This window comes from Chelon labrosus (assembly GCF_963514085.1).
Source record: "Chelon labrosus genome assembly, chromosome: 14".
NCBI classification, from domain to species: Eukaryota; Metazoa; Chordata; class Actinopteri; order Mugiliformes; family Mugilidae; genus Chelon; species Chelon labrosus.
Genome location: NC_140347.1, coordinates 29,622,720 through 29,643,554, shown reverse-complemented (window position 1 = coordinate 29,643,554; position 20,835 = coordinate 29,622,720). Strand labels below are relative to the sequence as shown.

General features: G+C 39.5%; 2 protein-coding genes across 2 annotated transcripts in view; both read left to right on the top strand.

Moving 5' to 3' along the window:
• Positions 1–4,541, top strand: part of enah (ENAH actin regulator) — a gene marked incomplete at its 5' end in the record, with an annotated part of 151,186 nt that extends 146,645 nt beyond the window's left edge. The window contains 1 exon segment of the mRNA XM_084560203.1: positions 538–4,541. Within this exon segment, the coding sequence (XP_084416329.1) occupies positions 538–575 (38 nt within the window). The 3' untranslated portion in view covers positions 576–4,541.
• A 1,479-nt stretch (positions 4,542–6,020) lies between these two features.
• lbr (lamin B receptor) overlaps positions 6,021–20,835 on the top strand; it is a 33,474-nt gene continuing 18,659 nt past the window's right edge. Inside the window, exons 1-5 of the mRNA XM_084560123.1 lie at positions 6,021–6,179; positions 11,132–11,306; positions 17,615–17,830; positions 18,565–18,648; positions 19,580–19,748. Of these exons, the coding sequence (XP_084416249.1) occupies positions 11,136–11,306; positions 17,615–17,830; positions 18,565–18,648; positions 19,580–19,748 (640 nt within the window). The 5' untranslated portion in view covers positions 6,021–6,179; positions 11,132–11,135. The remainder of the gene's footprint in view (positions 6,180–11,131; positions 11,307–17,614; positions 17,831–18,564; positions 18,649–19,579; positions 19,749–20,835) is intronic.

The window sequence follows — 20,835 nt, the reverse complement described above, 5'->3', positions numbered from 1 at the left end:
ACATCAAACACTAAATACAGCAACAGTAACTCTTTCTTTATTCCTCGAGATAGCATATAGTACATAGCCTTTTCTCACTTTACCACTATGACAAGTACACAGATTCTGAACAATTCAAGTGATGTATACATGGTGAGGTAGTTCCTGTTTACTATCGGAGTGGCAAGATACTGTTTTGGTGTGCTTACCTGTAAAGATTGCTTCTTAAACAAATACTCTTGTACTCTGGGTTAGGGTTATATGACACTGACACAGATATTAGCTATGGACACAGCTAATACCATAGCCTCCTACATGTTAGACTGCTTAAAAATGAATCACTACAAGCAAAGTCGATTCCCTTTTAAATATATAATGCGAGACTGATATAATGCATTTGACAGTCACAAAATTATTTTAAGTTTTATTTATGTAACTTGGCATGCACTACACAGTGATGCAAAGTCAACTTGAGACCTGAGATAAGAATGAGTTCATGTTCTGAGTGGTAAGGTGATGGTAAGTTCTGTCACTCTGTATCTGTCTGTGTGTCTTCAGCAATCAGAGAGGAGCTTGGCAGATCCAGCACAGCGTAGAGGATCCAGACTTCTTGTTCGAAACATCTGCATCCATGTGACCCGACAGACGACCATGGTCCATTTAAGACATGATAATAAGAGTGGAATACAGCAAACAACACAACTATGGAGACAGCGATTAAGACAACAATCATAATAATTCACGGACAGGACATTATTTGTGGCGGAGCAGTGCAAGATGGCACAGCAGTGGACAGCTCTGTGGTGAGCTGTGACTAACAAAATCCATTCTGCAAAGCCTCCTCTTCCCGCTGCCCCCTCTCACCTCTGCCTCACCTCCCCCTCCTGCTGAGGACATCGCATCCTGGAGGACAGTATGCAGTCTGACAGAGAAGCAAATGTCTTTATGCAAAGATAATTTCTCTCTCTTTGTCCTGTAATAACAAGAAAAAGATGCTCAAAAGCACTGATGATACTAACCATTAGCGCATACAGAGCAACATTGACGGTAAGAATCAGAACTCTTGTGATTTCCTATGAAAAAGTAGGTTTTACTAAGATAGTCTGGAGACAGGAAGAAGTTAAGGATGGAAAATATAACCTTTTTTTCCCATAGGGGTAGTGTGACGAGAATGTGTGTATGTGTGTGAGTGTGTATGAGGGACTGACTCTCTAGTGAAGTCCACCACTGCAGGACACTGTAAAGCTTGTCTTCCTCAAATAATATTTTAACCTGAATATGTAAAAAAAAAAAAAAAGAAAAAGGAAAAAGAAAAGGTTATTTAGAAAAAAAAGTATCTACCAACCATGTCTGTTTCAATGTAGATCTCTGGCTATATCAAGTAGCTCAATAATCCAATCTTTACCCAGTACGCTCTCTTGTCTGTCTCCTTGTGCGTGAAATCATAATCACAAGTGTTGTTTCCCTCCTAGATTGAGCGTTTGGTTAAAATGTTTTACTGTTATTTCTTTGTCCATACTGTTAAGAGGCAAGTAGATGAGACACTGAGGGTGGCTGAAGACTATGCTCACCGTAGTTTTGTACCAAACTTCGTCAACAAAAAGTGCTGATTTACTTATACCTGTCATGCTAGTTGACCATGGCCAGATGTGTAGATAGAACCTTTCCTTCCTGTTTTGATATACAAACTCTCTCCCCCGCCCTCCCCTCTCAGTCTCCATCATATTTAGGTACAGTATTTAGGTACTGTTTGGTGCATGTACATTTTTTTTTCTCTGTGTGGCAAGGGTCACAAGTCTGCCACGAAATTTCATTAACTGTCAATAGTTTTATTACAAGCAATAAGTGTAGCATCTCTTTTAAGGCCCACCTGCCCTCGTCCTAATACAACCAAACATTTTAACTGTCTGTCTGTCCTCCTGAGCCCATGTTAGACGATGTAACTGTGTGTCACCGTGCCACCTCCTGTCAAGTGTTTGGCCGATTTTTCTGTAAAACCGGAGGTTGATGTGAACAGAGCAACACTGTAGGACATGCTTTTATAGTATTACATGATTTCTAAATTACACTTCTCTCCTTTTTTCTTTTTGATTTTTTTTTTCCTATAAATCCAAGGATACTGTACCATTTGCGTTGGGATTTGTTTATCCTTCATTTTTTTATTTAACCGCATTTATAAAATAAAACGTTTAAAAGGTGCTGAGATGGTGTCCATATGAGGACAGGGATGTGCCATTTATTCTTTCACCAGTGCTTACTGAAGACATGTTTGTTTCATCTTTTTCTTTGCCTTTTTTCTCCTGTCACGTCAAAATCTTACGACATGAAACTGTATTTTCCTTTGTCACTTTATTCTTCAAAGAAAAACAAGTGTGTTTTCTTCAGTTTAGAGCTGAGTTTGTTACAGTCAGGAGGATATGTTAGGATCTGAGACCTGATGTCAATATACTGTCAGGTTACAGGTCAAGGTAACAGATAAAACTCCATGTTACGGTTCTGTTCTCTTGTTGTCCGAATAAGATCCTAAGGAAGGGGCAGTTTCACAAATGCAAATCTCATGACTGTCCAGGCACCCACAGTGCAGCCTGTTGGGGAAGCTTCTGACCCTCCAGAGGATTCTAGGGGGATGGACAAGGTGCAAAGGGATACTTTGTGAATGAATTACTATCAGTGGTGTAAAAGAACAGTCTCTGACACTGAGAAGCTATACAATGTGCAAACAATTCCCACAGTTCACCATTAATGTCACTGTTTTGGCTCCCTGCCTCATACACCTCAACACTTTTTAAGTTAAATGCTCCCAAATGTGTAATCTCCAAGCTCTTCCAGAACCACTGAAAACATCGGCTGTCAAAATGCAGAACAGCACTATTCATGTATATGTAGTCATCACAATGAACAATTAACAAAAGAGTTGTCATCATTCACAACTTTTAAACCTGGTATTCAAGCCTGTTCATTAGTGCCTGTGAGTGGCTGTAAACTCTGTTGGATCTCAATCTATACAACTTTGGTCAAGGGCTTTGATGTTATAGCTTTGCTCCACACAATGAGAAATAACACAGAGAAAATAGAATTTCCCCTCAGTTTTTCTTCAGATTGGGTCAAAATACTGCAATCTAAACAACTGAGAATGCAGTTCTACTTTAGATGTTTAAATGTAATAATCCTTTGGTTTTAATGTGGACATTTATTTTGGGATAGGGTCAGAGTGCATGTTTATATCTTTCTTAATAAAGCTGTTTCAACTTCTCATCCACCTTCTATCAAATAGGAACACCCAGCCAAGAAGGCTCACTGTAATGAGTGTTTACACATGATCAATTGCACTTTAAAAAACTCACAGAGCAATCCAACATACTCTGACAGCAGTCAACAGCCTGTCTCTCTCACCAAAGGGTTAAACCTGGCCATGTTCCTCTAAACACTCTCAACAAAGTCGCCTTTCTTTTTTTTGTATCATTTTCTCAAGAGATTTAACACGAAAGGGATGGCAGGTGAAACATTGTGATCAAGAAAAGGTAATCTCTTTGTGAAGCTATGTGGTTTGTGCCTTGTTCTGAAGTTGCATTTAACACTTCAAAGTTGACTAGTAATAATAATATCTAGGGACTGTCATCATGATCACATGCAGCTCTTAACAGTTTGTCTTTCTTTTTTCCAATCATGGTTATGTTAATTTGAAGGGAGAGTTTAATGACCTTGCTACTGTTGCCCACCAAGAAAACAACTTTGCAGCAAGATCTTTTTTCTTCTTTTGTACGTTAATATGGTTTATTTCCAGACAGTTGTGAAGTTGCTTCTCTTATGGCTCAAAAGTATAATAAAACATTGACACATGAGGCCTGTTAGGCTTCAAAGGTAATCTTCAGTCTGAGATGATTTTTCTAAACCTAAAGCCCTGTTTGGACAACCAGATGAGTCTGGCTGTAGTGTTCTATGTTCCCTCATGTCATTTCACAGAGACTGTGTTCAGCAGCTTAGCTTTCTTTACATACATTGAAAATCTCGGATAAAAGGCTGTGCAGTCCTCTGTGGTGAGGTCTGCTTCATGCTAATGATGGAAATGTGTATCTCTGTCCGTAAGTCATGTTTTCAGCTGCGAAAAATTAAGTTGTGAATTTACTGGAATAATTGCAGAGATGACTTTGAAGTTTCATAGATGGGTTTCTAGACTTATTCTTTTATCATCTGCCTTGTACCATCTTGTTCTCATGTTAATTACTATTTTCTTACATGCTAACATATTGTTTTGTTTGAGCAAATTAAATAAAAATTGCAAGATAAGACGTGAAGTTATTTTTTTAAAAATTATTATTTGAACCTTGAACAAGCTTTTAAGTATACCGGGTAAAATCCACATAGGATTCTGTCAAAGGATATTTTACTGACACTCCTCCAGATTCGGATCCTTCACATTGTTTATTGATTGTGTAAATGTCATTTTATCTATAGCTGTTATCTTTGGGTGGAACTGTGGTGTGGTGGTTAGCACTGAAGCCCCAGTAAGAAGGTTCCAGGTTCGAATTCATGGGCCAACTGGGGCCTTTCTATGTGGAGTTTGCGTGTTCTCCCTGTGTCTGTGTGGGTTCTCTCCTGGTGCATGTGAGTGTGAATAGTAATTTGCCATAGGGTGTTTTGAAAAAAAAGAAAGAAAAAGAAACGATTATTGGAAAATCTGTTTTATTGGATTAAAATTCATATTAAACTTGTACAGAGAAGTTTTACCAAATAAAACATAGGATTTGACCTGATCAATATATAATTCAAGTTCCTGGGTGACAGAATGCAGCTACCCTATATTCTTATCCTTCAGGTTTTCAGGATAAAGCATGGGTTTAAGATTAAAAGAAATTTACCTCACTTGCTTGGCCATAAAAGCATTACTGTGTAGCTTCCTTGCAACTCATACAGAGACACATCCTGTGGGCGGAGCGCAGCGAGCTCTGGCAGTGTATCTGTAGTTCATTCAAGGTTTTTGTTTGACTTACAGCTACAGTGGGTCCATGCTGTGGCGAAACCCTGTTTCAAGGGTTACCCTGAGCTACAGAAAGACGAGGAAGCTGACAAAACACTGATTCTGTAATTTGATTGGGAAGTTTGAATTTTCAAAATCACACGTCTTCCTCTTATTTTGTTGGTGAGCTATGAAGCAAGTGTGAATAATGTCTCACTGCATAGTATGCTACAGTTACTATCTCAAACACATCCACTGTAATAAGGATGCAATTGTCCTAGGATCATGGGTATACTTTCCACAAAGATGGAGCATGGTATACTTAATAATCAGCTGAATCAGTCCAACATATTCAACCCAGTCATCTTTACAGAGATGAAAGCGCAAGAAAAATGTTCACTTTACAAATTACACTTGTTTTGATGTCATTGCTAGTTATGCACACATATTTGTGCATTTTTAAAGTAGTCTATATTGTAAATGTTTTAATGTATATACAGTGAAAAACACTAAAAACTATACAATACGGGTAGCCTACAGACTACGATATGCAATATTGAAGTAATCCCTGGCATTTAACGAGCCTACGTTTTTATTACACATTTAAAAAGAGTTTTGCCTTGAGCATAAAGTCACAGCTAATTAAACTGTTATCAATTAAATTTCATCACAATTTGCGTTACTGCAAAAAGTTGGAAGTCAAGTTATTAAATATGTAGGTCACAGTAGTATTTTTATAATTAATTTAAATTTCGACAGTTATTACATTATTATCTTGATATCTGCATAATTTTTTTTTCATTATTCTCTGGAGCGTTCGAGCTATTTAGGACATTGCGCGATTTACGAAGTTAAATGTGTTTCTATCAGGTTTCTATCGCAAATAAACAGTTTCTCATGAGAGAGAGTATTTCCTGCCAATTCTTCCATTTTGTCTGACTGTAATTTTGACACCAGTAAACAAAGTCTTCGTGACTCCCATTAAACCAATCACAACGCAGTTAAAATCCTCCGATAGCCAATCAGAATGCAGAACCATTTGAAATGAACGCTGTGTGAACCAATCGAAAGCCTTCGCGCCTTCCTGGTCAGTGGTAGGTTTTGCCTGTAGAGGGAGGGAGATCGAACTCTACGTCAAACGTTAGTGAAGTTCGTTTTTAAAATATAAAGCCTAAATTATTAATTCTTTGAGTGCAAGGGATACGTGTGTTATTCCCACTGGAATTATCTGTGCAGTATCAAGGTAAGTGTATGTGACCGATAGGTATGTTTGAGATGTGAATAGAAAATCGCTTTACGATTCTCTTTGTTGGGAAACGGGCTTAGCCGAAGCCTACACTGTCAGTATAACGGCAATGTAGGCTACGTCTAATTTCTGTAATTTAAACTTGGCTCCGCTGGAGCATATAAAGTAAATATGCGATTTGAAGTTTAACGATTGGTCCGTGTTGACAACAACATTAAACAGATTAAAGTTCATTCGAGTTTTTATTAAGAGTTGTAACGTTAACTATTCTTGTATGTCGCTGTTTCCTATCATCCAGATTAACGATACGCACCCATAAGATGTCCAGAAATTAGACGATGCCTCCGTAGTGAAACACGGTCTTTAATAGATTATAACGCTAATGTTTGCCCATTCGGCTTTTCAATTGCTTACGTACCACACGTTTCAAAACGTTTTGCTGGGATACCACCACTGGACTTAGTTTCGTCAAACTTAGCTGTACCTTTTCGTGTTTTTTTGGCGGATGCTTTTGGTTTCTCCGCCGACTGTATTTGAATGCATGACGTTTTCCCTCCTTTCCTTTTTCTCGCTCGTGGCTGCATCGAGACTTTCTCGAAGCTGACAAAGCTGGCTTGATGCGTATTTTGTTAAAGAAACTGCTCGTTTCTTTAGTTGAGTTGTGGCGTAAGTCATGTGCTGCTACTCGCGAATCGCTTGTCAAGAAATAAAACCTCTTTGGTTAACCGTACGAACCTAAAAGCAAAAACACACTGGTTAAGTAAACGTTATTATTATTATTATTATTATTGTGTGTGTGTGTGTGTGTGTGTGTGTGTGTGTGTGTTACTAGATGGTTATGGTTGCTTACACGAAATAGTCTCGTGTAAATCTAACGTATTTTAACTATGGAAGAGAGAGGGAAAGCTGTGAATAAGCATGCATCTGTACAATATAATATTGTGATATTTGATCGCCCCATAATACTCTTATTGAAGTTAATGCTACAATGGTTTAATTTCTTGTGTGAACCGAATTAAACCACTTATATTTGTACTAGTGTTATAAAGGGTTAAATAAAACCACAGCCACAGTGTTAACACAATAAGTTAAAACCAGCTTAGTCGGAGTCAATAGCTTGATTCACATGTTAAGTTTTAAAGAGAGGGTGCATGCCAGGTGGAACTCACTCAACATCAGCTCTCAGCACAAAGGGGTGAGTAGGAGTGGGGCGGAGTCTCTGCCTGACTTCTATTTAAAACTCCACCCACGTTTTGGTCACTTCCTTTCATCGTCCCAGCCTGAGATCTGATGGGAAACTCTCATCAGTCAGGGTTCAGCCCTGGCCTCCACATCCCATATGGAACTCAGCAACCAAACAAGGAGAGCAGCACAGGGACATATTTTGGGTGTGTCATATTGAGATGGTTTTAATGCTTGTGTTGTGGATTTTGTGTTCGGCTAGTCGTTCATAATGTAACGTTAACAGATGTTTATTTTCCCCCCAGTTGTTCAAGCTGTGCGTTTTACCCTCAAAGCTACTTTCACATGCTACCTGCCATTCACTGAAGCATGTCTCTGCTTTAACCACTGGAATTTTAATTACCAAGACTGCTGACCAGAAGCTTGTCATAAGGGCATGTGGCTAAAGTCATCAGCTGAGAACTGGAAGTTAATACTGAAATGTATTTGTCTGAAACCAAAGCAGTGTTTTGTGTTCTGTGCATTCTTATGCTGGATGAAAGATGGAAAAGGGTTTTCCAGAGAAATAGAAACATGCTTATTTTAGTTAATAGAGATTTCTTTGATTTAACTTTTTCTGCAAAGTGGCAGGAAATTTATATTTATGGAACTCTGTGGGTATCCAGTGGTATTAACCATCCAGTTACCATTTAAAAGCCAAAATTTGCACTAACCAAACTCACTGCTAAGGTTGGAAAATCTTCTTGCTATCGCCATGGCTTTGTTTCCTGTCATTGGTACAGTAGCTGGTGTGAAATTCCTTGCCTGTTTGTTTGTTACTTGAATGGAACAACCCTTTCAGACACACAGCTTTGGGTAAACCTAGCAGGGACGGACGTGTCAGCAGTTCTGCAGTAGTGTGGCAGTTTTCTAGACACAGAGCGTCCCTGGTCACTAATGTTCCATAATGCTGACCTTGTCTGGCCCACCTTATTGTGTCGAGTGGTGCGCAGTACTGCAGGATTTCACCATTCTAAAGTGTTACCTTATGTAGGTTGTGTGTCGTCAAAACATTTGAAATTACACACAAAGGATGTTAGAGATCAGACCCATAAACATATAGACCATTGAAATCTGAATATAAACCGAATGGACATCTGAATTTAGAATAGTCAGTTAAATATGTCAGACTGTCATATTTGTTTTGCATTTGTCACTTTACTGACACACCTTTATAGGTCAGTATTAAAGTGTAATGAGTGTAACATATTTCCAGTTATTCTTTTAACTCTGGTCAAGTCGTAATAGTAATAGTTGGGGTTTGATTTTTCTCATGTGCTTCAGTTCCTGTTTCAGTTCAAAAGCTCAAAGCGAGTTCCTCTGTGCATGCTTGCTCTAATCCTTAGCACTGTGCCTTTTTGAATAACATCTGCTTAATGTAATCGCATGATAAATGTTATAAAAACCTGTGAATGATTTGCAAATCGTATATAAGATACTTCCCTTTTATGATTAATTTAAAATAGGCCAATATTTAGGAAGTCTTGGTTGTTGTTTTGCACTTCATGAAATTATTGCCTTCTGACTGTTTACTGACACATATTCAAACAGTGTACAGTAAAATGTGTTATAGAATAGTATTTAGCAAACTAGCTTAAATTGTCCTGGAATTAATCCTTCTTGTTTATTAGCCGGAATACAAAGTCAAACAGTATACCATTCAAGTTGCAAGCCTGCAAAAATTTACCTCATTATGTTTGCACTTTAATGACCATAACAGTAGTTTTGAGTACTGTCCTCTCGACTGCACTGTCAGACAAGTTATCTCAGGGATGTGTTCAGCCACTGTACTTCTTCTGGACTTCTTGTTTATTGAACTTTAATTTGAAATTTCAGAAAATAAATGTTCTATTCTGTCTAAAGGTGACATATAAAATATCATATGTGGGACATTCTAAGCTTCTCAGTATGTCCCACCACCACTATAGTACTTCTCTCTCACCAGTATCAGTGTGGAAAGTGAAACGCTCTTTCACTTCATATTACATGTTGTAGATGCCACTAATAATGCTGAGAACTTTTTTTTTCATCGAGATGAGCCTGCTCACTCACATTTATGAAGAAGGCTTAATCTTCACTGACACATAATACGTTATTTTGCTAGCTGTGTATTGTATATATTGTGTGGTATTGATATCCTTTGAATAGGCAGATACTTTATTCATCCTGTGGGTTACTTTTAAGTGAGATGTGGTGGCAGTGGAAAACAGCTGAATTTGAAAATGTCAAGTGATGCAACACTATCATGTTTAGTTTTATTTAGTCAAAGCCAGACAGTGAGGAACATTTTATCTAAAAGTTCTTGTTGGAACTGTAATTTAACCAAATGTACACCATTATTTATCTCCTGTCTTCTGTGTTTCCTTTTAGGGCTGGGCGATAAACGATAACAATATCTATCGCGATAGACACGTGATCGATATCAGTAGAAAATACGTTCAATAGAACAATAATAGAATAGAATAATAGAATAATTTCACTTGAACTCCGTTAGAGAAAAACAGGAAGAAAACCCAGAGCCAGAACTGCAAGTCATTCTGGGGGATGTAGGCAGAGGAAGGGCTTTAGCCTCTCGACCTATCACGGCCCAGCTAAGCCAGGTTGGCGGCATCAACAACAACAACAAAAATAAAAGAACAGCGTGGAGTGAAAGGAGAATATGAGTGCGACAGCGCGAGAGGAAATTGTAGATAAAAAAAAAAAAAGGAAAGGTCACGTCACCAGTTTGGCAATATTTTGGTTCTCTTAAGTCAGACAAGAGTCAGACCGATGTTGTCTGCAAACTTGGTGGCGAGTGGGCATATTAATTGGCTCTTGTCTCTCTTGATTAGTAGTGTAAGAGTTGGTTAAGAGTCGGTTAAGTTTCGTTTCTCTGCCGAGTGAGTGGCTACTGACTCTCGGTTAAGCAGGGATCCACAAGCAGCAGTGATGAGTCGATTAAGTTTCGTTTCTCTGCGTATTGTGCGTAAGTGAGTGAGTGGCTGAGTGTCTTAATTTGCTAGCAGTCAAGTCTGGTAGTACGTTTTGTTTCTCTGCCGAGTGAGATGTAAGATGTTTGGATGGTGCCGTTTATTGATTATATATCAATCAAACGTGGTAGGAATCAACTGACCCGGTTAAATAGACGTCTAGATTCATGATTCTTGAGTCATCTTTGATGGCCGGTTATATGAGCCCAATCTATATTTCCCACCGCTACTGAATATTAATTAAAATGAATGAAAATTAAATGCTATTGAATATGTCATTATTATCATTTTTAAAAAAAATTAAAGTGACGGGTAAAAATGGGTTATGATGGGATTTTTATGACCCTGTCAGTCAAAATGACAGACAACGAAAAAGTCTAGCGCAACCTCTGATCAAGAGGTACACAGCAGCAGTGCCATACGACAAAACATCAAAGCGATATAAAGAAATAACGGATGCAGTGGCGTATCATTTAGCGAAGGACATGCTCCTGTTCATCACAGTTGAGAAGTCTGGGTAGAATAGGTTAAAAAAATAATAATTATCGATATCGACTGATATGAAACACATATCATGATACATTTTTCAGCCATATCGCCCTTCAGCTTTGTTTAGCTTACATCCCATGTCTGCCTACTCCTTGTGCCTTTTCTCGCCTGTCTCTTCTCTTCATTTTCACTTTCTCTTTGCTTTATTCCCTCCTCTTCTTACTTTCTTCTGTTTACACTATTTATTTCTTGTGTTTTATTTTGTCTCAGGTCAATGACGATGCCTACGGTAAAGTACCAGAGAGGGGACACGGTGATGGGCCGCTGGCCCGGCAGTAGCCTTTACTATGAGGTGAAAGTGCAGGCCTTTGATTCCAAAAGTCAACTCTACACTGTCATCTACAAGGATGGTACAGAGCTTGAGCTAAAGGAGCAAGACATCAAGGTAGGACCAGAGTCACGGATTCCACAGTTTCGCTCTAAACTGTTTCTTGGAGAGTGGATCTTGGAGTAAATGCTTTATCCAGCATTTAGTTTAGATCTTTGAGTGCACTTGTAAAGAGCTAAGACAAGATAAGATAAGATGGATAGTACAATCCACAGTGAACAGGGGTCGCGTTAACTGATGTCACTGACCGTTTTTTAAAAACTGTGACGGAAAAATCTGAAGGCCATCTGTCATTTTGGCAAATTGCGAATCACACCCCTGACCAGGGCTCGACAGTGCGAGCACCTCGTCGCAAATGCTAGTAAAAATTAGTTCAGTGCGAATTGTGAAATGCAATTAGTAGCATGTGTGCGACTACCGAATTTTGCCGTTCAATAAATGTTTTATGATGTGTTGCTGACGTTTGGAGGTTGTGGCCGGTTGTGCACTTGAATATATATCCATAGTGAGCGTGCTTGCCGACGTGCTGTGGAAGGCGGTTAAAGGCAGAGGGAGTATCTATGGCAGGGGTTCTCATTACGTCGATCGCGATCGACCGGTAGATCTCGAAGGTAGTGCAGGTAGATCGCGTGCCATTGAAATTTTAGTCTAAAACATTCATCCATTGCAACTCCAAAACAAACAGCAAGACAAACTAATTTTTATTTATTTTTACTTTATATTTGCAACATACCCTCAGTTCAGCGGCATAAATCCACAGCCACGCACAACTTCAACAACAATCAACAATCAAGACTACCGTCTTTCTTAAAGAGACAGCGCTATTTTTCTAAAGGTGCAGTGCACCAATTTTTCTTGGTAAAAATAATAGCAAAGATGGATAGGGCTTTTAACACTGTAGCAACAATTAATATGACAATTAATGTGAAAGTACAGGTTTAATGCTGACTGGCAGAAAACATTCCCGTGGCTCCTTTACGAAAACAAATTACCGTATTTTCCGGACTATAAGTCGCACCAGCTAAAAAATGCATAATGAAGAAGAAAAAAACATATATAAGTCACACTGGACTATAAGTCGCATTTTGGGGGGAAATTTATTTGATAAAATCAAAGACCAAGAACACATTTCATCTTGAAAGGCAAGTTATAGTACTAACAATAGAATAGAGAACAACGGGCTGAATAGGTGTCTGGTATGTTAACGTAACATATTAACAGTTATTCAGATAACTATAGCATAAACAACATAACATAACAAGTTTACCAAACTCTCGATCTCACTCCAAATCACTAAATCCATTGAATTCTTCATCCTCTGTGTCACTTCTGAGCAACTCCGCGAACTCCGGAGGTAGACGGCGCGCCGCCGCTATTACGCAGGAGTAAAAGGAGTAGCAGATACTGGCACACAAGCCTAGAGCGCCCTCTCGCGGCTGTCAGTGTGAAAATAACGAACACGTGAAATTATATATTTTAATATATAAGTCGCACCTGAGTATAAGTCGCAGGACCAGCCAAACCATGAAAAAAGTGCGACTTATTGTCCGAAAAATACGGTAATGTAAGTCCTGCAAAGCACAGAAGCAAGCAGCTGGAAAGTCCGTTTATGTCACAGGCAACGCGAACTTCAAACGAGATAATTTAGTGAAACACAGTAAATCGCATAGGCATTGTGAACCCTGCCTGTTGTATGAATGTTCTATGTTATAACACAGGCCAAATAAGCTTAAGTCTGTTGTCAGTACTTGTTACAGTATTATTCTCTGCACTTTTTGGAGAATTTTACTTGCTGTTTTGATACTGTCTCAGTTGCACTGTGCACATTTGCACCAATAAATAACTGACAATACATGAGTTGTTACAGTATTATTCTCTCTGCACTCTTTAGAGAATATAACTAAAACTTAAAAAGCTATGAATTTAATTGTTTTGCTTATAAATGCCTCCTCGTTGACCTCATATCACTTTATTAAAGAAAAACACATTATTTGGTAACTTTTCATCGTGCCCCTAAAATTATTTGTGTGCTACTAGATTTTTTAACTTAGTAGCACAAGTGCTACTTGGGAAAATGCTAAGCGTTAAGCCCTGCCCCTGACCACTTGGTGGCGAGTGACCTTATTAATTGGCCTTTGTCTCTAATCGCAGTTTGCATTCCAAACATCGCGGAACTTTTATTAGTGCACGATTTCCTGGTACACCGATTACACTGATGCACATCTCAGAGCTCGGCTAACCATAGACGTATATACAATATGTGTATATATGTCTATGTCTATGCGGCTAACAGCTACCAAAATGGAGGAATCGGATGAAAGCACGTTGCTAGGACTAATGAAATTTTGTGCAAATTGTGCAAAATAAAAGAGTTTGCATACCACCGAAGCACTTCAACCCTATGGTACCGTCTAAGAGCTGTTAGCGCTAGCAGTCCCGGTCCGAGTATGGACAAGACACGTCGGCAGCCCAAGCCTTTTTTTCCCCCTACCATTTAAAGTCAATACTATCGATACTGAAAAAGTACTTGAAGTTAATGAAATTATAATGAAAATTAAATTCTATTGAATTTCATTATTGTCATTTTAAAAAATTAAAGTGACGGGTAAAAATAGATTATGACAGGATTTTTATGAACCTGTCAGTCAAAATGACAGACAACGAAAAAGTCTAGTGCAACCTCTGACAGTGAAATGTATTTTTGTACCTGCAGCCAGTAGTAAAAAAGTACTACAGTAATACGGTAATAATTACACATAACACACAAGGTAAACAATACAAGTGTAAATGTAAACCAAGAAAAAATAAAATAAAATATAGACTGTAATATGACTAAAATATAGAATGTAAACTCAAAATGTAAACCTAGAGGGGGGTAGGTCGTATATATACACACATTTACAGTATTGAAAACATGCTATGTCTCTCCGTCTAAAACTGGTCTATTACTGCACAGCGTGTTGTGACCTTTACCACTCTGCTTTCCAGGCGTATCATTCTCCTCAAATGGAAACAGGTTTCTCCACTGTAGATGAACTGTAGATTAACTTTTATTAAGACATAGAAGGAATCAGTGGATTTCAAAAAATGACCTTGGTAGGAAAAAAGGGATAGTTTAGAAAATGTACAGGTACATCAGTAGTATATTAATTTTCATTGTGTGCACTCTCCCTCGCCAAAGAGAGCAGCAAGTGGCTCCACTGCTTGTTGTCAGAGCCGTAAAGTTCATGGAACGTGTAATAAAGACGCATAAATATGTAAACCCTGATTTGGACAAATGGAATGGAATTGATGATAGTGTAATTTCTGTCGCTAATGGTTTAGTAGGGGAACATTCACTCTTCAGGAAATTTAATTTGTATCCAGAGAATGTGCTAGACTTATTCAAAATCGGCATGAGATGAGGAATACAAGTGAATGGATCATGCAAGTATACGAGCAAGTCATCGGCATATAGCGAGACCCATGTGTTCAGCCCCCCATCGCTGTATGCCCAGAAATTGGGACTCTGAAGTCTGTTGATAGTGGTTCGATGGCAATGGCAAATAACAGTGGAGAAAAAGGGCAACCCTGGTGCATTCAACAGGAGAGTGGAAAGGGCTTAGAGTGTTAGGAGTTTGTGCACACCAGCGCCTCTGGTGAAGTGTAAAGCAATCTGATCCAGGAAACAAAGCCAAAGTGTACAAGCAGGGCTTGACGCTTAGCATTTTCCCAAGTAGCACGTGTGCTCCTAAGTTGAAAAATCTAGTGGCACACAAATAATTTTAGGGGCACGATGAAAAGTTACCAAATAATGTGTTTTTCTTTAATAAAGTGATATGAGGTCAACGAGGAGGCATTTATAAGCAAAACAATTAAATTCATAGCTTTTTAAGTTTTAGTTATATTCTCTAAAGAGTACAAAGAGAATAATACTGTAACAACTCATGTATTGTCAGTTATTTATTGGTGCAAATGTGCACAGTGCAACTGAGACAGTATCAGAACAGCAAGTAAAATTCTCCAAAAAGTGCAGAGAATAATACTGTAACAAGTACTGACAACAGACTTAAGCTTATTTGGCCTGTGGTATAACATAGAACATTCATATAACAGGCAGGGTTCACAGAATGTCCTTGAATTTTAAAGGGGAGGGGAGGGGAGGGGGTCAATGTCCTTGAATTTCAAATGAAATTAACCAATTGGTTACAACCCAAGTAGTTCTAAATGCAAAATCAAAGCCTGCTCAGTCTCTTTAAACACAAAGGATATTGTCCCAGGAGCCACGGGAATGTTTTCTGCCATTCAGCATTAAACCTGTACTTTTTACGGCTGGGAATAGTAGCGTTATCACGTACTCCTCTGGTTTCTTCAGTCACGTTAGCTTCTTCATCTAACTCTAATTCTTCCTTGTCCTCGTCCTCATCCACCATTTCGGCCTTGGTGCCTGGGTCCTCAGCTTCTGGCTCTGTCGCCCTTTTAAAATAATCGCTAATGCGCTTCATAGTTCATACGTTTTGTTTTCGTTTGTTTGGCTTCGCCTCGTTACCATAGATACTCCCTCTGCCTTTAGCCGCCTTCCGCAGCACGTCCTGCAAGCACGCTCACTACGTGTAAATCACGTATTTTATTTTTTCAGCTGAGGCTGCATTCAAGTGCACAACCGGCCACAACCTCCAAATGTCAGCAACACATCATTAAACATTTATTGAACAGTAAAATTCGGTAGTCGCACACGTGCTACTAATTGCATTTCACAGTTCGCACTGAACTATTTTTTACTAGCATTTGCGATGAGGTGCTCGCACTGTTGAGCCCTGTGTACAAGTACAAAACAAATATGCCCACTCCACTCTATCTCTCTAAATGCCATGGCCTGAAATCTTTAGGTTAGTTGGTCTGAGATAGATATGGTATATGGAGTAATGGAGTAATTAGTGTAGAGTGCGGAGGAGAGGAGTGTTTTATCAACAAGAAAATAATTCATACAGGAATAAGTCTGATCTTCATGTGAAAAAAAGGAATGTTGTCTTGCGGTGGGATGTAAAAATCTGCAAGGGTCAGCATATTCATACCGTTCCATGAAAGCAGCGAGAGAGGTATTGCAGACTTAGAGCGAGATCTATCCAGTATGGGGTCAATGACACAATTCATATCACCTCCCATTATTAAGGCATGTGTGTTTAAGTTTGGAAGGGAAGATAGTAGTTATCTCACAAAATTAAGACCACCCCAGTTGGGAACATATACCGAAACAAGGGTCATATTTAGGGGTGCACGATAATTATCGGCCCGATATCTGGAAATTATGACGTCATTCCGATAAGTGCGATATCATAACAGATGGCCCCGATAATATATATTTTTGTCAGTACTGCGGTGTAAGTGGTTGTTTTAAGCAATCGCTCCAACTCCCACATGAGACCTGAATGGCCTGAAGCGAATGCTGCGTTCAAGTGGCATCGCTATAATCGGAAAAACAACATTCTGGCTGAGCAAAATCATCAGAAAAAACTCCCCCTTATGTCGGAAAACAACTCGTCAACTCGGTCACGATTTTGGTAGTAGCTGCCATTACCCAGGATGTTACACATAAACCACAGAAACATAAAAGGTTGGAAAAACAACTCTCAAACTGGCAACAGGGAACTTCCGTCACCACTTGAATGCAGCACAACGTGCATATGTTTGTAAACAAACAACATGGCGGCGGCGGTGGTGTGGAACCTTTTCAAAGCTTCCGAGGATGACATTTCTCTGGCTGTTTGTAATAAATGTTTAAAGAAAGTGCCACGAGGTGGAAAAATCAGCACCAGCTTTAATACCTCGAACATGAAAAGTCATTTGAAACATAGCCATCGATTCGATGGGGTTTTGAAGGCGTATGAGGACGCCAGCGCGGCTAAAGAAGGTAGCAAGCTAGTCGGAAAGAAGACACCTGGACTTGTACCCATTGGTACATATGTTATCGGTATCAGCCTTTGGAAGCGGAAAGTTATCGATTATAGGTATCGTTTTTTAAAAAAAGTTATCGTGCATCCCTAGTCATATTTATATTCATTTTTATGCTCATATTTGTATTACATTCAGTTCCATTCTGACTTGGATTTAGATTATATTTTTTACTGCTGTTTTTTTTTTTTTTTTTTTTTTCCCAATACTGATTTTACTGTTTTATACTGAGCATTTTGCAGAGCTGAAAACAAAGTCTTGTTGCACTATACAGTCTGTGTTCTGCAATGACAGTAATGGCTATTCTATTCTGTTCTGTATTCTATTAAGTTAGCAACTTGTTTAGCACTAAAGCTTAAGTACATTAGAAATGTGTTATGTAAAACAAGACAGCTCTTACTAATGGTTTTGATCTTTTTGTTTCATTTCCTTAGAGTGCTGCTGGTTTCCAGACCCGTTCCCGCTCCCGTTCTCGTTCCCGCTCACCAGGTCGCCGTCGCAGCCGGTCACGCTCCCCTGCAAGGTCCACTCGCCGTTCATCCTCCCGTATAGCGGCTGGCGTTGCAGCTACAGCTATAACAGACAGTGCATCGTCCTCTCGCAGGGATATAAAGTTGAAGGATACATTGGAAGTCAGGCTTAGCCCCCTGGTAAGTGCCACAACTGTAGTTTTACACTATGAGCTTTGAAGTGGAGATACAGAAAGAGAGGTGGCAGGATGGCATCAATATGAGTGTGTACAGATTATCCAAAAATAGTGTTTAAAAAAAGGCAACTGGACTTGTAGAGTTTTTTGAGAACCACTCATCACACTGGATGAGTGGTGAAACGTCTTCTCAGAAAAACTCTACAAGTCCAGTTGCCTTTTTTTTGTAATGCTTACCAAAAACAGATTATGAAGGTACTCATGGTAAATTCCATACTGGAGATATTGTACCATATATAGAGACATGTTTGTGTTTATGTACATGTGGGATTGGAATAGTTTAACAGTTTGTTGTTTTGAATGGGTGCTATAGATAAATATAGCCTTATTGGCTGTACGGTGGCTTTGTCAAACTCACTATATGGAATATTTTCAAATGTAATCATTAAAAGGAAATTATGCCTCGGAAATTTTGCAGTGAAAAGGACTGAAGCAGCCACAGGACAATGGGAAAAAAATCCTCTGCTGATTTTAAAAAGTGTACAGTTGTCAAATTTCCTAAAGCATCAGTACCATGTCATTGTGGGGTAACATGTCTGTTTCTGTTTCATTCTGGACTTTGACCATAACATGTCACATTCCATGTGTTTATTCCTCATGTTCCTTTTTTCTTTTTCCTTTGTGTCTCTCTCTCTCATCTCCATCACCATCAATCTCCCTCCATTTTTTAATGGGCAGCAACAGCCAAAGGCAGCTGAGAACAATAGCAACAATAAGCATGAAAATAAAGAGGAAAATGACACCGCTAGCAAAGTAAATGAGGTGAGTTTTGTCTTTTAATTTAAAAAAAAAAGTTAATCTATGTGGATAACATGATCATCTTTTACAGTTGGAAGGGTTCAATTGGTGATTGGTGATTCATCTATTGCCCAACTACTGTCAGTAGACTTGTGGAGATTAACCAGTTTCATCAAACACACAAAAAGTGTAAAAATTTAAATGAAAGTGGTGTGAAGAACAGTTAATTTAAATGAGTTTTACAAGAAAGAAAATAACAAACGAAACAACTGATATTCTAGGCTTTACTTTCTAAAAGTGAATGGGCTTTGAGGTAAGTTAGGGCTAAAGGACTGTCATGATGCATGCATGTTGGAGGGCAGAGTGAGTTTTACAACTGAGAAAACTCACGATTGTCCTTAATTTAGCCAGCCACATGGTGTAGTAGCATGTGTGCCTCAAATTGACCTAAAAGTATAAACTGCGCATTAGCGAGCTACAGCCACACTGAACCCCCAGTTGCTCCCAGTGCTTGGCACTTGCATGTGTGCTTGTGAGTAAATGGGTAGATGTGTCACTTTGACCGGTAAGCACTTTGAGTGCCAACAGGTTTAAAGAAAAAACACTATACAAAAACAAGGCCATTTACCATTTTCTGCCTTTCCATTTAATGCTCACTACACTAAGGACCAATAACCAATATATTATATGCATTTTACCAAGAAATTAAGTTAATATGTAATTTTTTATTATTATTATTTATTTACAGTATATCCAAAAATTATTTTGTCTTGCCAAACTTGATGAAGGTCTGAGGACCAAAATTTAAGTATAAGTGATGGAGGATTGCAGGATTTTTATATTTGTTTGATCCTATGAGCCACTTTAGGTATGCTTTGTTCAAATTATGCTACATCTTGTGCATGTTTTGTTTTGTTTGTTTTAAAAAATTCCAAATGATTAAATCTTTCTTCAGAAAACTGAGACTAAGGTAGAAGCAGAGCCTGAGAAGAACCAAGGTCGTTATAATCTACGTCGCAGGAAGGACGGTAGCAAACCGGAACAGCTAGAGGAGAAGGAGACTAAGGTGGCTGCAGCTCCTCCTGCCACCCTTTCTACCCAACATGACTTTGGAGGAAAGATAGGTCGGTTACAATACATATAGAACATTCATTTTCATGTCAGTCTGCTGCTGGTAGCCTGGGAAGGATGTTTCAGATTACGTCTTTGAAAGTTAACTTGAGACTCAACTGAGTTCTGTGCTATTTAACAAAACACACACATTGACACTGGCACAGTGTGTACTTCTTTTTCTAACTTCGCTCGGTGTTTCACTATGGGAATCGCCTTGGGCGTGACCAACTACGGAAGCTCCAATGACACCACGTCTGTCTTTGACAGACAGGTTGACCCGTGAAATGGGGCCCGCCCCCTCATACTATCACGGTCAACCTACCCCTCCTACTCATTCTCGCTTTCTTCCCGTGAGAAACTACATTAAGCTCCCTCAGCGCGTCTAAGATAGCTCGGATATCTGTTTAACAGTTCTCAGGCGTCCCGTAAAGGAGAACGTCGCCGAACGCAGTTTTCCCGGCTTCGTTGGATTGTGCTGAGTAAGTTTTTCGGAAGTAGTTACACAGTTGTTACAGGTCAGTGTCCGCGTAACGGCGAACTGTCACTCGGTTACTCGGTGTCATTACTTGGTAGCTTGGGTCTGTGTAACTTGGGCTAACGTGTAAAGACGAGCTCATTTGGTATTGGTTTGGCTAGCATTAGCTTGTTGTCTGAACCTAATCGAGTTAAACTAACGTGTCGGGGCGAGTTAACTCGGTCAAGTCCGGCTAGTGTGGCATTAACCCCGTGCTAGCTCTAGCGACAGTCAGGCTAACGTGTCGTGACGAGCCCGCTGTACTCACCTCACCTCTCCACCTCACCATGTCTACGGACACTACCCTCACCAAAGGGCCGGTGCCGAAGACAAAAGAGGCTGCATCCCGTCCGTGCCCCGCGTCGTGCGGTGCGTCAATTTGGGGCAGGGACCCTCACCCAATGTGTATAGCTTGCATGGGCCCTAAACACGCCCAGGCTTCGCTAGCTGACCCGCAAGGGTGCTCTCATTGTGCTTCGATGCCTGAGAAAATTCTGGAGAGGAGGTTGAGAGTAGCGGTAGCCAACAGTCAGGATCCCTGTCTGGCGGCTACCGCTACCAGAGACTCCGACGCACATCAGCCG